We start from the raw sequence: 14,514 nt of genomic DNA, 5'->3' as shown, positions 1-14,514 counted from the left end.
GTCAGGTGCGGGGTGCGGAGGGGTCCTGGGCCGGGCTCGGGCGGTGCCGCAGGCTCTTTTCCTCCTCCTGTGGAGAGACGGGACATGGGGATACCGGGACGGGGACACAGCACAGCACCCATGGGCTCCAGGCTGTCCCCGAGTCCATTTAGGGGGGGTCTCCATGGCCAGGAGCAGGATCTGCTCCAGGGACACCCCATGAAGAGGATCAGGGCACCCTTGGGAGCCCCCAAACCCAGGGCCACCCCATATTGGAGGGTCTCCATGGCCGGGGACACTCACAGCCTCCAAAGCACCGGTGCTGGCCCACTCGGAAGGGGCGAACGCGTCCTCCTCACCCCGCACTGGCTCCATCCCCTCGTCCTCGTACTCGGTGAGGTAGTCGGACTCTTCTGGGGGGACAAAAGGGGGCACAGCGTCAGGCCCCATATCCGGATTTAGCCCCGTATCGGGGACCCCCGCCCAACTCACCATCGGCGTATCCGTCGGACAAGTAGGGCTTGGCGGGCTCGATGCGGGACACAATTTCAGCCAAGTCGGTGAAGCCAGCGCTGGGACACGTGAGGACCTACGGGAGGAAAAGGGGGGGGGCCCCCGAACAGCCCCCGCCCCAGCATGAGAAGGGTGAGGATGGAAGGGGCAGGAGGAAAGACGTGAGATGGGTAAGGGGGTGGAAGGGCATCAGGGGACACAGTGAGAGGGACAAAAAGTGACAGGAGATGGACCAAGGGGACAGGATGGACCAAGTAGGGGTCAGGAGGATGCCAGTGTGGGACAGGAGATGGATGAGGGTTGAGGAGAACAGGAGATGGACCAAGGAGGGGACAAGGATGTTGGAGGGCACAGGAGATGGACCACAGAGACAAGAGGATGGACCAGGGTGGGAGGGACAGGAGGATGATGGGAAGGGACAGGAGATGCACCAAGGTGGCAGGGACAGAAAGATGGACCAAGGGGACAGGAGGATGGCAGTGACCATCAGGAGGTGGACTAAGGGTGGACAGAAGATGGACCAGGGTGGGAGGACAGGAGATGGACCAAGGCACACAAGGATGGACCAAGGAGGGGACAGGAGGATGGACCAAGGAGGGGACAGGAGGATGGACCAAGAGGACGGAAGGATGCTGGGGAGGGACAGGAGATGGAGCAGGGTAGCAGGGTCAGGAGGATGAGCAAGGAGGATGAGCAAGGAGGATGAAGCAGGGCAGGGAGGGACAGGAAGATGCCAGTGAGGGACAGGAGAACACCAGAACACCAGGGGGACAAGCTGCACCAGGAGGGCTAGAAGGACACAGGGGAGATGGAGGGAACAAGGGACAAGGCAGTGTGCTGCTCCCTGAAGACGGCTCCAGGGCCATGGGAAAAAAAAAATATCCTTAAAATCAGGGTGCCAGGGCCAGGGTGGCCCAACCCAGGATGCCCCAGGGCAGGTCCCCAGGCAGCCACTACCACCCGTAAGCCACAGTGCCACCCCCTGCTCACGTCCATGCGTTTGCTCTCGTAGAAGTCGGCCGAGCGCCGGTCCTTCACCATCTTCTCGATGATGTCGCCCCGGCTCCAACCGTCAAAGACCACCTTGCCGTGCTGGTAGCCCACGTCCTGCAGGGACAGCGGCCGCAGCACGTTGGTGGCCCGGGCACCCCAAACGATGGCCTGGGGCACCTCAAATGACAGCCTAGGCACCCAACTGATGGGTAGGACATCCCAACTGATGGCCCAGGATACCCCGTTGATGGCTGGAGCACCCAACTGATGGCTGGGATATGCCAAACGATGACTGGGACACTCAACCTAGTCAGGACCCCCCAAATGATGGCTAAGGGTACCCCATTGACGGCTGGGGCACCCAACCAATGGCTTGGGCACCCCGACCAATGGCTCAGGCACCCCCAGATGATGGTCCAGTCACTCTGTTAATGGCTGGGGCACCTGAATGGTGGCCTGAGCACCCAACTGATGGCTGGGGCACTCCACCAATGGCCAGGACACCCCAACCCGTGAACCAGAGCACCTCCAAATGGTGGCTGGGGCACCCAATCAATTGCTGGTTGACCCTACCTGATGGCCAGAAGACCCTGTTAATGGCCTGGACACCCAACCAATGGCAAGGGCACTTCAATCCACATCTGGGGCACCCCATTAGTGGCCAGGGCACCCCATTAGTGGCCAGGGCACCCCAATCAATGGCCAGGACACCCCAACTGATGGCTGGAGAACCTCAGCACATGGCTTGGGGTACCTCACTGATGGCCTGAGGCACTCTAAAAGATGGTCCAGGCCACCCCACCAGCCTCCTCATCCCCCAACTCACATAGATCTCATCGAACTTGCCAAAATCCATGGTCTTGAAGCGATCGATGGGGGGGCGGATGTACTCACAGTACGAGCTGGACTTCACCACCTCCAGCTGCCGCACACACGACACGTAGGCCAGGCGGGACTGGATCTCCGCCATGTCGGGCACCTGTGAGGATGAGGCACTCAGCACCCTGCCCGCACCATCTCACCAGCATCCCCGCATCCCACCAGTCCTCACCTTGACTTTTTCAGCCCAGGGGTTGAGACGTTTCCAGAGAAGCCACCAGCCAGACAGGCTGTCCCCATAGTTGCACAGGTCCGTCTCATCCTGGCTGCCCACGTCGATGGCGATCACCGTCTTGGCACCCAAGTTGCGAGCGATGTCGGCTGCGGGGTGGGAAAGGAAGAAGCTGGGTTGGCAGCATTGTGGTTTCCCCCGGTCTGAGCCCGTGGCGAGAGGTGGTGGCACAAGCGGAGCAGGGAAATGGGGTTGAGAGATTGTCCCTGAGCCTGGGCTGGATGGCAAAGCCATGCTGGGGCTCGTGGTGGGATGAGCAGTGTCCCATAGGTGCCAGAGTTGGGGACAGGAACCCAGCGGCAGGACATGCCGGTGGGGAGCAGAGCAGTGACGCAACCTGGTGCACGTGCTGGGGCAACAGGAGGGCACAGGCAAGTTGCAGCATCTGTGGTGGGATGCGAAGGAGCGTGGAAATGCTCCAGGAGAACACCCAGGGGTGAGGACACCAGGAGATGATGTGAGGTGGATGGAGACGGCTTGCACATGGAGGAGGATGGAGATGCTCCAGGAGGGCGCCTGGTGCTGAGGACAACAAGAGATGATGATGCAACATGGAGAAAGATGGTTTGCACGTGAAGGAGGATGGAGATGCTCCAGGAGGGTGCCTGGTGCTGAGGACACCAAGAGACAATGACGCAGGATAGAAGAAGGTGGCTTGGAAATGAAGGGGCATGAAGATACTGCAGGAGGCCACCCAATACCAAAGACACCGAAAGATGGTGCAGGATGGAGGAAGGTCACTTGCATGTGAAGGAGGATGGAGATGTCCTGGGAGGGCACGTGGTGCCAAGGACACCAGGAGGTGACACAGAATGGAGGGAGGAGGCTTGCACGTGAAGGAACATGGAGATGTTCTGGGAGGCTACCTGGCATCGAGGACACCAAGAGATGGTTTGAGATGGAGGGAAGTGCCATACATGTGAAGGAGCATGGAGGGCACCTGGTGTCAAAGACACCAAGAGATAATTTGAGATGACAGGAGGTGACTTGCACATGAACAAGGATGGAGATGCCCCAGGAGGTGACCTGGTGCTGAGGAGGAGGAGGAGATGAGGCAGGACGGACAAAGGTGGCTTGCGCATGAAGGTGTGCCAGGAAGGCACCCAGTGCCAGGGCCACCAAGAGATGGTATGAGACAGAGTGAGGTGGCTTACCCGTGAAAAAGCATGGAGGGCACCTGGTATCAAAGACACCAAGAGTTGGTACAAGACAGACGGAGGTGTCTGGCAGGTGAAGGAGAACAGAGAGGCCCAAGGAGGGCACCTGGAGCTGAGAACATCAAGAGTGGATGATGTAGGATGGACGAAGGTGGCTTGCACGTGATGAAGCATGAAGATGTCCCAGGAGGACACCCAACGCTGGGGACATCAAAAGATGGTGCAGGATGGAGGGAGTTGGCACCTGTACCTGCAGGAGCACAGAGATGCCTTGGGAGAACACCCAAAGCCGAGGATACCAGGAGAGGATGATGCAGGATGGAGGAAGGTGGTTGGCACCTAAGGAGCATGGAGATGCTCTAGGAGGGTACTAAGGACACCCAGAGATGATGCAAGATGGAGGGACGGTTTTTTGCACATGAAGAAGGATGAAGATGACCTGGGAAGCCACCTGGTGCTGACAACACCATGAGACGATGCAAGACTGTGTGACTTTTCTGGCACGTGAAGAAGGATGAAGATGCCCTGAGAGGATGCCCAACACCAAAGACACCAAGAGATGGTGCAAGATGAAGGGATGCATCTTGCATGTGAAGAAATCTGAGGATGCCCTGGGAAGCCACCTCATCCTGAGGACACCAAGAGATGATGCAAGATGGATGAATATTTTTTTTTTTGCATGTGAAAGAGGATGAAGACACCCTGAGCGGACGCCCAACAATGAAAACACCAAGAAGATGCAAACCCAAGCAAGATGTCCCAAATCCAACCTCAACGTCTCCAGCCGTTGAGACCCCATCTCGTGGTGGCCATGCGGCCCCCACCCAACCGCCCGCTGCCGCCCCCGGGGCCGGACCTGGCGCCGCATCGGCTGCCGCCCCGGTTGGGCGGTGGCGGTGACGGCGTTGGCGTTGAGCTGCTACTTGCCTGGCAGGTTGTTGATGTAACCACCGTCCATCAGTAAGTTGCCGTCCTTGGGGTCGCAGAGTGGCGGTAGGTACCCAGAAAGGGTCATGCTGGCTCGCACGTACCGCCAGAGCGAGCCTGCGCCGGCGGGAACAAACGCAATGAGCACGGCTCGCCTGAGACCCCCCGTCCTCTGGGGGGCTGCCCCTCGCCCCTGCCCGCGCCCAGGGACATCTACACCCCACGGGTGCCCAACGGGCACCCACGGGTGGCAGAGGAACCTGTCGCGCGCCCTGACCGGCCATTTACAAAGCCCAGGTGGCTCAACTTGGGATGGGATGTTGTTTTAGGGGGGGTGGAAAGGGTGGGTTTTTCTTCTGGGGCGGGAGGGGGCTGGTGGCCCCGGCGAGCGAGATGCTGACCTGGGACATTGTTAACATAGCAGCCGTCCACGAGCCAGTGGCTGTCCTTGGGGTCGCAGAGCGGAGGCAGGTAGGGGGTATAAGATGCACTGGCTCGGACGTAGCGCCAAAGGCTGCCTGCCGGAGGGAGAGGACACGGTCATGGCCACAGGGGGACGGGACGTGCCCGAGGATGTCGGCACCGCATCGGTGGGACGTTTGCAGCCCGAAGACCGAGCCACTGGGATGGGGAAGGATAGCCGGGCGAGATGCTTGCCGGAGGGTTAGGGGTGGTGAGTGGGGATTAGTTGGCGTTAAGAAGCCAGAGGAGCAGGCAGAGCGAGAGCCAGGCTGCTTACGAGCCACCGCGTGCGCCCCGTGGACGGCTCAATGTCCCAGGTGAGCTCTGGCACCAGGCAAGGAGGAGGGGCAGCCACCGCAACATCCCCATCACCGCAACATTCCCACCACCAAGATGTTCCCACCACCACCACATCATCTCCACCACCACCACGGCATCATTCCTACCACCACCACCACGTCCCCGTGCTCCACATGCCGTGAGTGTGGGTTACTGGGATTAGTGGTGAGCAGATATGTTAGAAGGGACATGCATGCTCGGGGTGTCAGGATGCGGCTCCACACACCAATTCTGCCCCCAACCCCACCACGGATGTGGGGCACAGCCAGACCCCCATGGGGACCTGAGTCTGGTGGGGTCACCGACACCAGACAGCTCTGGGAAGCCGCCTGGGCTCACCAGGAGCTCTCCAAGCCCTTTTTTTGCCATGCCAGGATGCATCCTCCCCTTGGCACGTGGCAGACCTTCCCCCGTGGGGCAGTGGCACCATTTTGGGGTGCCGGTGAGAAGGGTCCCCACAAGGGTGGATGTGGTGGCACCGGAGAGTTTCTCCAGCTCCCTGGGGAGCTCTTACCGTCCGTGTGCACCCGCATGGCCGAGGCCGTGATGTCAGTCGTGACGTTGAAATAGGGCAGCCACAGGTCCTGTGAGCACAAGATAGGGTGGGTGACACAGTGGGGATGTTGGTGGGTGGGTGGGTGGGGAGCTGGTCGGACCCCCTGCCACAAATGGGTGCAGCCCTGGGGGGTGTCTGTGCGACGCACCTCGATCTGCTTGTCCTGGAAAACCTTGTTGATGCTGGCGTTGAAGGCTGAGCCCGAAAACATGGAGGTGATGGGGTAGGTGAGGTCCAGAACGGTCTCAAACACTGAATTCATGCACTGGAGGAAGAGGAGGAAGAAGAAGGAGAAGAGGAGAAGGAGGAGGAAGGTGAATAAGAAGGACAGAAGAAAGAGGAGGAGGAGGAAGAAGAAGAAGGAGGAGAAGGATGAAGAAGGAGAGGAGGAGGAGGAGGAGAAGGACAAGAAAGAAAATGGAAAGAAGAGGAGGAGAAAGAAGCAGCAGCAGAAGAAAAGGAGAGAAGGTGAAAGAGGAGGAGGAAAAAAGAAGAAGGGGAGAGAAGGAGGAAGATGAGGAGACAAGAAGAAGAGGAAGAAGAAAAGGAGGAAGAAGAAGAAGAGGAAGGAGAAGAGGAGCAAGAAGAAGAAGAGGAAGCAGAATAAGAGGAAGCAGAAGAAGACGAAGGAGAAAAGGGGGAAGGAGGTGCTTTAGAAACACCTCAGGCAGGGCTGGCCGTGGGCAGGGCAAGCACCGTGCCAGTGTCCTCCCAAAACAGGGACGGCGAGGGTCAGGGTTTGCTTTTGCTGGGGTGGGGGACATGCCACAGCACCCACCTTGGCCCACTCGCGCGCCCGCTGCTTGGTGCGGACAGCGCTGCGCTCCTCGGCGTAGAGCGCCCCGATGAAGGCGCCAATGGAGGTGCCGCCCACCATGTCGATGGGGATCCCCGACTCCTCCATCGCCTTGATCACCCCGATGTGGGAGCAACCCCTGGATGGGTGGAGAAAATAAAGAGGAGGATAGATGAGATTGGGACCCCCACCCCGCTGGGTCCCATCCTGCCATGGTGCGGCACCCACCTGGCTCCGCCGCCCCCCAGGACGAGGGCGATGGTGTTGCCGGTGAGAACCCGTGCCAACCGGGAGAAGTCGCTGTGCCGGTCGGCGCTCTTCTCAAACACCTTCTCATACATCTCCCGCTGCAGATGGGATGGACAATGGGTGACGATGACGGCGGTGGACCACCAAGGTCACCCAGGGGGACACACGTACCAGTTTTGTGGGGCTACGGCGGGAGAAGACGCGCCGGGGACACTTGATGTGGAGGTGGCCTGAGCACCAGCTGCGCATGTTGAGCCATTCAACGGTGCGGGAAGGGCTGGGACCGTCTTCGCGGTGTAGGAGGACCAACTGCTTCAGCGCACGCACCGCCGTGTTCTCCAGCATCTGCTCCAGCTGTAGAAGCCATCAGCCACCTGGCGCGGTGTTGTCCCACCACCGCCTACCCCCCGCCTCACCTCTCCCAGCGCCGGCTCTTGGTCACCCAACCCTACGATGAGGATGCAGTCGGCTTGACGGATGCAGCGTACGGTCCACGGTGTCAGGGTACAGTCGGTTTGGTACAGGACGATGCGGTGGATGTCCTCCTGCTGTGCCAGCCAGCCCGACAGGCGGTACTCCTGGATGCTGCCGAGATGGAGGGGTCAGCCAGCGGCCCGGTGGTGTGTCGCCGATGATGTTCCTCCCAATGGGAGTTACCTGTCCAGCGCTGAGGAGCCGAGACGGGCACGGATAATGTCGCTGGTGAGGAGCAGCGTGGGACCTAGGAGAGGTGGGGACGTGGTCACCACCATGACATGGTCACCACCGTGCTGTAGAGCTCTGGTCATCACCATGCCATGGTTGCTACCATGCCATGGGACTGTGGTCACCACCACGCTGCAGTCGCTGTCACGCCATGGGGCTGTGACGGTCACCATACCATGGTGCCCGCCACACCACAAGACCATGACCACCTCCATGCCGTGGCCACCACCGTGCCACGGGGCTGCAATCACCACCGCACCAGGTCACTGGCATGCCACAGGACCACAGTCACTTCCACACCACAACCGCCACCGTGTTGCAGTCACCGCTCCGTCGGCACTCACCAATGGCGTTGAGCGCGTGCTTGAGTTCCAGCGTGAAGGCAGCCGTGGGCACATCGTCGCACACAGGCAGCACCGCCACTGTTGACAAGTTGCTGGTGGGGTTGGTGGGCTCTGAGCTGGAAGCCATGCCCAAGCCGGAGCCTGCATGGACAGAGATGATGGAGGTGGTGGACACCTTCCATGCGCTGCTCTGATGATGGCCACCAGCCCTGGAGAGGGCACCCCGTTGTCCTCAATCCCTTTAGGACCTACTTGCAAAGGGCCCACGGAGCTGCTGAAGGTTTCCCAAGATCTTCTGGCTCAGGAGGTGGATGAGGCGGGTGACAACCTGCAGGGACGAGGATGGGGATGGCCATCAGACCTGGCAGGGCTTCCCAAGCTGGAGACTCATTAACATCCCAGACTGGTGTCCCACATGCTTTTTTGGGTGCCACCACCACCACCCCATCCTTGGGGACCTCAGAGGTGGACAACCCTTTAGCACGTCAGCCCTTCTCCCCCAACAGCTCTAACCACTTCTTTAATTCCTTAATTTAAGCTAGTTTTAACGAGTGTCACAGCTACCAGCTGGGGGGAGACCTGGAGACACGCTCCTTCCACAGGAAGAGGGTGCAGACCCCAGGATGGGGAACTGCAAGTACCTGGGGGTATCTGCGCTTTATGTTGTTCAAGGTGCCTTCAGGCAGCTTGGCCAGCTCCGTGTCCCGAACCGCATGGACCGTGGTGGCACGGGGCTGCCGAGTGAGAGCTTCCACCTGGAGAAGAAGACATATAGTCAAGAGGTATGAGCCAGATGTATAGGGTGTCCAACCCTTGGCCCTGACATGGCTCTCACCACGCCAATGAGGTCTCCGCGGCCATACTCCCCAATGAGCTCTTTCTTGCCACTGCCCTTCTGGATGACGGAGCGGAGGCGCCCGTTGAGCGCGATGTAGGTGCAATCCGACTTGTCACCCTGCCTGGGGGACACCACCCGTGGCAAGTCAACCCCCTGCCAAGCTGGTCCTCACCAAGTTGAGGTGAGCACCCACTCGTTGGTACCCACCTGTAGAGCGCCCGGCCGGCCTCCACCGCCATCCAGTCAATGGCGAAGTCCATCTGGCGCACGAAGGGTGACATGCGGGCGGCCACGGTGTGGGCAACGCTCAGCACCACGCTGGGCTGCTCCCGCATGATCCTAGGGGTCAACAGCAGTTGGGGGACACGGTGATGGCCCCAACAGATGCCACCATAGCGCTCACCCCAGCAATCCACTTTGGCACCAACACTTTGTCCCAAAACTCCTCCACCGGCACGGGGACTCACTCGTAGAAGTCCGACTTGGAGATCTTGAGGAACGTGCAGTCACGGTTGGCCTTGATGGTGAAGATGAGGGGCTCGCCGGTGAGCACGGCCAGCTGCCCCACCATCTCGCCAGGCTGTGTCAAGAACAGGCAGACGTCCTCCGCCTTGTCGATCATCCGCTGGTACACATGCAGGCAGCCCCACAGCACGAAGTGGAGGCTCACGTCCTGCCGAAATGGCATCCTATCACCGTTGGGGGCCACCTGGGATCCCCAGGCATGAGGGGTCCCACCAGCACCGCTTGGGGTTTCTTCTGCTCCTCTTCACCAAGTCTTCACAGGGCAAGAGCAGGAAAGGTGGCACCCCATGGAAATACGGGGTAGGGGGAAGCAAGACACCACACCAGCTCCCCAAAACCCAGACCCACCTGGTCCCCTTGACGGGCAATGACTGTCCCAGCTTTGGCGTGATGGAGCAAGACACGGTTGTTGAGGAGGGAAGGGTCCTGAGGGGAAGAACAATGTCACATGAGGTGGTGGGGACCCCCATGAGGAGACAGAGGACCACCAGGAGGCCACAGAGACCACCAGGAGGCCACAGAGACCACCACAAAGTGACAGGGACCAGCACGAGGAGACAGGGGACCACCCCCAGGTAATGGAGATCACCATGAAGTGATGGAGATCATCACAGGGAGATGGGGGACCATACCAAAGAGATGGGGGACCACCATGAAGTAATGGGGACCCACCACAAAGTGACGGGGACCCACCACAAAGTGACGGGGACCCACCATGAAGCAACGGGGACCAACACGAAGCAACGGGGGACCACCATGAGGCAACAAGGGACCACCGTGAGGCGACAAGGGACCACCGTGAGGCGACAAGGGACCACCGTGAGGCCACAGGGATCCACCATGAAGCAACACGGGACCAACATGAAGCGACAAGGACCACCACGAAACCACAGGGGACCACCATGAAGCGATGGGAACCCACCACAACGCAACGGTGGACCACCACAAAGCCACGATTCCCCCGTGCTGGCACCGTTTCTGCCCTCACCTCCACCTTCATGAGCTTGACCAGCTCCCGCTTGGCAGCCTCAAAGATGGCACTCGTCTGGCGGCCCTGGTAAGGCCCGAAGGGACAGTCCCCGGGTGCCGTATCGTCCTCGCAGTAGTTGTAGTGGTAGACACCAGACGGTTGCTCCTCCACCGTCACCGACTTGCGTTCCTTAGGCTCATGCGAGACGGACTGCGGGGAGACGGGACAGCTTCGGCACCCATCTGGCAGCCACCCCAGCGGTGCCGGTGGCAAGGGTTCGGGTGGATGCGATGTTGACGGATCTGGCCTTACCCTGGCGAAGGCGGCCAAGGCGCCGGTGCTGTCCTCCTGCAGCGACACCGAGATGCGGCCGCGCTCGTAGGCCATGTCGAAGTCGGAGCGGGGACCCTTCTGGATGCCTGCGATGGGTGAGGGAGGGGACCGGGGGCGGTCGTCGGTGTCCGAGATGGGGATGCTGGGGGGTGGGGGGAACGCACAAGCACGGGGAGAGGCGGGATGTGCACGAGCGTGGGGGATGCACGAGCCTGGGGGGGGCTACATGACCCCAGGACCCCCCCACACTTCCTCCAGCCTCCAACCCACCGGAGATATCCACCGGCATGGAGATGCAACGGCTCAACAGCGGCGGCGGTGGCACGGCGGTCTCCAGGCCTCCTGCTTTCAGCGGGTCGGCTGCAGGATGAGACCACCCTGAGCACCAGCAGCCGAGTCCCCCCATGGTGGCGGCATGGGGGGGGCGGTTGGGTCCCAGGACCCCCTTCCCGGCTTTTACCTGGTTCCCTGCCATCATCGGCGCTGCTAAGCCCCCGCTTGCCGTGGCGGACGGGGCTGGTGCGGGCGGCATGGCCGGGTTGGGGGAAGAGCCGTAGCGGTTGCATGTCCTGCAAAGGGGGACATCAGCGGGGCTGGGGGGGGCGGTCTGGATCCAGCCCAACCACCTCTGTTTTTGGCATGAACTCACGTGGCTAAAGAGCTCGTTTGTCAACCCAAGGTAGTTGTGTAAAGCCAAGAAGGTGACACGCTGCAGGCGCACCATGATGATCTAGAGGGGGACAAGAAGCCATCAATGGTCCCCTGCCACCCTAAGGGACGTCTCCATGGCTCCCCCCGACTTGGACTCACCTGCACCACCCGCACCAAGCTCTCCGGGTACTTCTCGAAGACGGCAGAGAAGGCTTCAACCGGCAGCCGTAGCACGGTGGAGTCCTCTGCCGCCCGGGCACACACAGTCCGGTATGGTCGCTGGTGGCCCTAGGTGACACGCCGTGGTGTCGGTGGCCTTGCCAGGATGGCGATATCCATCCTGGCAATGGATTGAGGACTGTGGCAGCTGGGGGCTGGCGAAGCCCACCGGTGGCACCGGGCTTTTGGCTGGTTGGGCTTGGGGATGGCCATGGTGGGGCTGGAGGGGTTTGGGGATGGCTGGTGGGGCTTGGAGATGGCCATGGTTGGGCTTGGGGATGGCCACGGTTGGGCTTGGGGATGGCCACAGTGTGGTTTGGGGATGGCCATGGTTGGGCTGGAGGGGTCTGGGGACAGCCAGTGTGGTTTGGGGATGGCCACGGTTGGGCTGGGAAGGTTTGAAGATGGCCATGGTTGGGCTGGAGGGGTTTGGGGACAGCCAGTGGGGCTTGGGGACAGCCACAGTTAGGCTGGGGAAGGGTTGGGGACGTCTGTGGTCAGGCTTGGGGACAGCCGCAATTAGCCTGGGGGGCTTGAGGGTGGCCCCGATCAAGCTTAGGGGGTTTGGGGACAGCCGTGATCAGGTTTAGGGGGCTTGGGGACAGCCACAACTGTCCTGGAGGGTTTGGGGGCAACCACAATCAGGCTTGGGGACAACCATGATCTGACACGGGAGGGTGTTGGGGACAACCACAGCACCGGTACCGTGATGACATCAAGGATGCTCAGCAGACTGTGCACGCTGTCGCCGGGGAACACCTCCTTCATCACCGTCTCCTTCCCATCCTGCGAAGCGCAAATCTCCTTACTTTTTCCATCCTCATCCCCCAGAGTGTTCCTATTCCCCTACCACATCCCTGTCCCCCTCACTGTCCCCGTCCCCGCACCGGTTCGGTGAGGAGGAGCTCCAACTTGCCATCCTGCAGCACGTAGATGCTGGTGTCGGGCTGTCCGGGACGGAAAACGTAATCACCTTGTTGACACTGCTGGAAAACCATGTGCTTGCAAAGCTCCAGGAACAACGGCTTCTCAAAGTGGCCCAAGACCCTACAGGGACAAGGACGGGGACAGCGGGTGACACAGAGCTCGCTGGGACCTGTCCTGGTCCTCTGGAGCCAGGCCAGTGGCCAGTTGCCACGGCGATGGGGGATGCAGAGGGGAAGAGCATCCTCCAGCATAGTGGTCCAGCCTCCCCTTTCCGGGATCGGATCCTGACCCCTAGGGCCGGATCCTGATGCTGGGGCTGGATCCTGACCCCCCCTGGGGTCTGATCCTGATCCCCAGGGATGGATCCTGATCCCCCTGGGGCCTGATTCTGACCCCCAGGGATGGATCCTGACCCCCTGGGATTGGATCCTGACCGCCAGGGATGGATCATGGCCCTGGGGCCTGATCCTGACCCCTAGAAACAGATCCTGACTCCCTGGGGCTGAATCCTGGCCCCCTTGGGGCCTGATCCTGACTCCCTGGGGCCTGATCCTAATCCCCAGGGATGGATCCTGAGCCTCACCGGACATTTTTGAGCATGTAGAGAACCTCGGAAGGAAGATGGGAATTGGCCACGTCGAATTCGGTCAAGTCGGCTTCCAGCACCGAGGGGGGAGGCTCCTTCAGCTGCAGCGTGGGCAGCTCCTTCTGGATGCGCAGGAACCTTGGGGACAACGAGGTGACATCGGGGCACGACCACCACCCCCTCACTGTCCCCCGTCCCCACCTTCCTGGTGGCACCTCACTTTTTGGCGATATTGAGCATCTTGAGCTTCTTCTTCATGCGGGGCCGCGAGGCGCTGGAAATGGTGGTGTCCACCAAGGAAGAGGTGGATTGGGAGACCTGGGGTTGGGGACACCGAGCCGAGGTGTCACCCGAGGGGGACACCGTGAAGCCACCCCAGCTGTCACCCCCGGTGTCACCTTGCGCATGATCTTGCGGCCGTAAAAAAGCATCTTGTCCCGTTTTCGGAAGCGGTATTTCGGCGTTCCCTGCGTGGGTATTTCTGAGGAGCGCGATGGGGACAGGTTAATGGGGCACAGCCCTGTCACCCCCCCGTCCCCAAGGCCACCGCGCCGGTGTCACCCACTCTTAAGGCGCAGCCGCCGGACCAGGACCACGATGGCAACGGCGACGATGATGGCGAAGAGGCCGAGGCCCAGCATCGCTCCCAGCACCTGCGGAGGGAGAGGAGGGGGGTCCCTATGCGGCCCCCGGTGTCCCCCAGGGGACGGGGACGAGCACGGGGAGAGTGGGGGGGACGCCAATGGCACTGCCACCTTGGTGACGTGGAGGGATGGGTGGGACATGATGGCATCGGGGATGGGGACGCTGGTCCCAAGGGGTGTGGGGACAAATTTGTGTCCCTCAGGGGTGCTCAGCAGCGCTGGGGACCTGGACACTGTTCCTTGGAGACAAATTTGTGTCCCTCAGGGGTGCTCAGCAGTGTTGGGGACCTGGACACTGTCCCTTGGGGACAAATTTGTGTCCCCTCAGGGGTGCTCAGCAGTGCTGGGGACCTGGATACCATCCCTTGGGGACATGGCGACAAGTCTGTGTCCCCTGAGGTTGCTCACCACACCGGTGGGGAGCTGCTCCTCGGCGAAGAGCTTGGGCAGCACGGACGTCAGGGATGCATCCTGCGGGGACAAAGGGACAGCTGAGCCCCCCCCCAGGGTGGGGACCCCCACAGGAGGTGACTGTCCCCCCCCCCCCACGTCCAGCCACGGTGCCGTTCCCTACCTCTGCCTCCTCCTGCGGCTCTGACTCGCTCTGCCCCATGGCCGCGGCGGGGCTCTGCCCATGCAAAAACCTGCAAAAACGGGGAAAAATAATAAAAAAATTAAAAAAAAAAAAAA

At 60.9% G+C, this 14,514-nt stretch overlaps 1 protein-coding gene across 1 annotated transcript; it reads right to left on the bottom strand.

Annotated features, from left to right (window-relative positions):
- Position 1: 1 nt before the first annotated feature.
- Positions 2 to 14,421, bottom strand: PNPLA6 (patatin-like phospholipase domain containing 6). Its single transcript, XM_010568886.1, has 35 exons — positions 14,399 to 14,421; positions 13,746 to 13,833; positions 13,579 to 13,661; positions 13,401 to 13,498; positions 13,178 to 13,318; positions 12,555 to 12,714; positions 12,373 to 12,453; positions 11,608 to 11,736; positions 11,447 to 11,527; positions 11,258 to 11,366; positions 11,068 to 11,157; positions 10,777 to 10,883; positions 10,483 to 10,674; positions 9,843 to 9,920; positions 9,437 to 9,642; positions 9,177 to 9,308; positions 8,967 to 9,090; positions 8,773 to 8,886; positions 8,384 to 8,459; positions 8,132 to 8,272; positions 7,740 to 7,803; positions 7,499 to 7,667; positions 7,254 to 7,436; positions 7,062 to 7,180; positions 6,816 to 6,972; positions 6,186 to 6,302; positions 5,996 to 6,065; positions 5,082 to 5,198; positions 4,681 to 4,797; positions 2,537 to 2,685; positions 2,312 to 2,464; positions 1,483 to 1,599; positions 472 to 568; positions 283 to 392; positions 2 to 67 (listed from the first exon to the last, which is right to left on the bottom strand). The coding sequence occupies exons 2-35, from the start codon at positions 13,819 to 13,821 to the stop codon at positions 2 to 4; spliced, it is 4,023 nt and encodes a 1,340-aa protein (XP_010567188.1). The 5' UTR covers positions 13,822 to 13,833; positions 14,399 to 14,421.
- Between the last annotated feature and the right edge of the window lie 93 nt (positions 14,422 to 14,514).

The sequence above is a fragment of the Haliaeetus leucocephalus genome, unplaced genomic scaffold (assembly GCF_000737465.1).
Source record: "Haliaeetus leucocephalus isolate CR32 unplaced genomic scaffold, Haliaeetus_leucocephalus-4.0 Scaffold261, whole genome shotgun sequence".
Classification (NCBI taxonomy): Eukaryota; Metazoa; Chordata; class Aves; order Accipitriformes; family Accipitridae; genus Haliaeetus; species Haliaeetus leucocephalus.
Note: the sequence above shows the minus strand (reverse complement) of the source record. Positions and strands in the feature narration are given on the sequence as shown.

Bases quoted from the DNA above. Each gene is read 5' to 3' on its own strand.
- PNPLA6 (XM_010568886.1), bottom strand. From the start codon at position 13,821: ATGCTGGGCCTCGGCCTCTTCGCCATCATCGTCGCCGTTGCCATCGTG. The intron at 1,600-2,311 runs GTGAGTTGGGGG...CTGTCCCTGCAG, and splicing joins GCAAGTTCGATGAGATCTAT to GACGTGGGCTACCAGCACGG. The intron at 393-471 runs GTGAGTTGGGCG...TTGTCCCCCCAG, and splicing joins GTCCGACGGATACGCCGATG to AAGAGTCCGACTACCTCACC.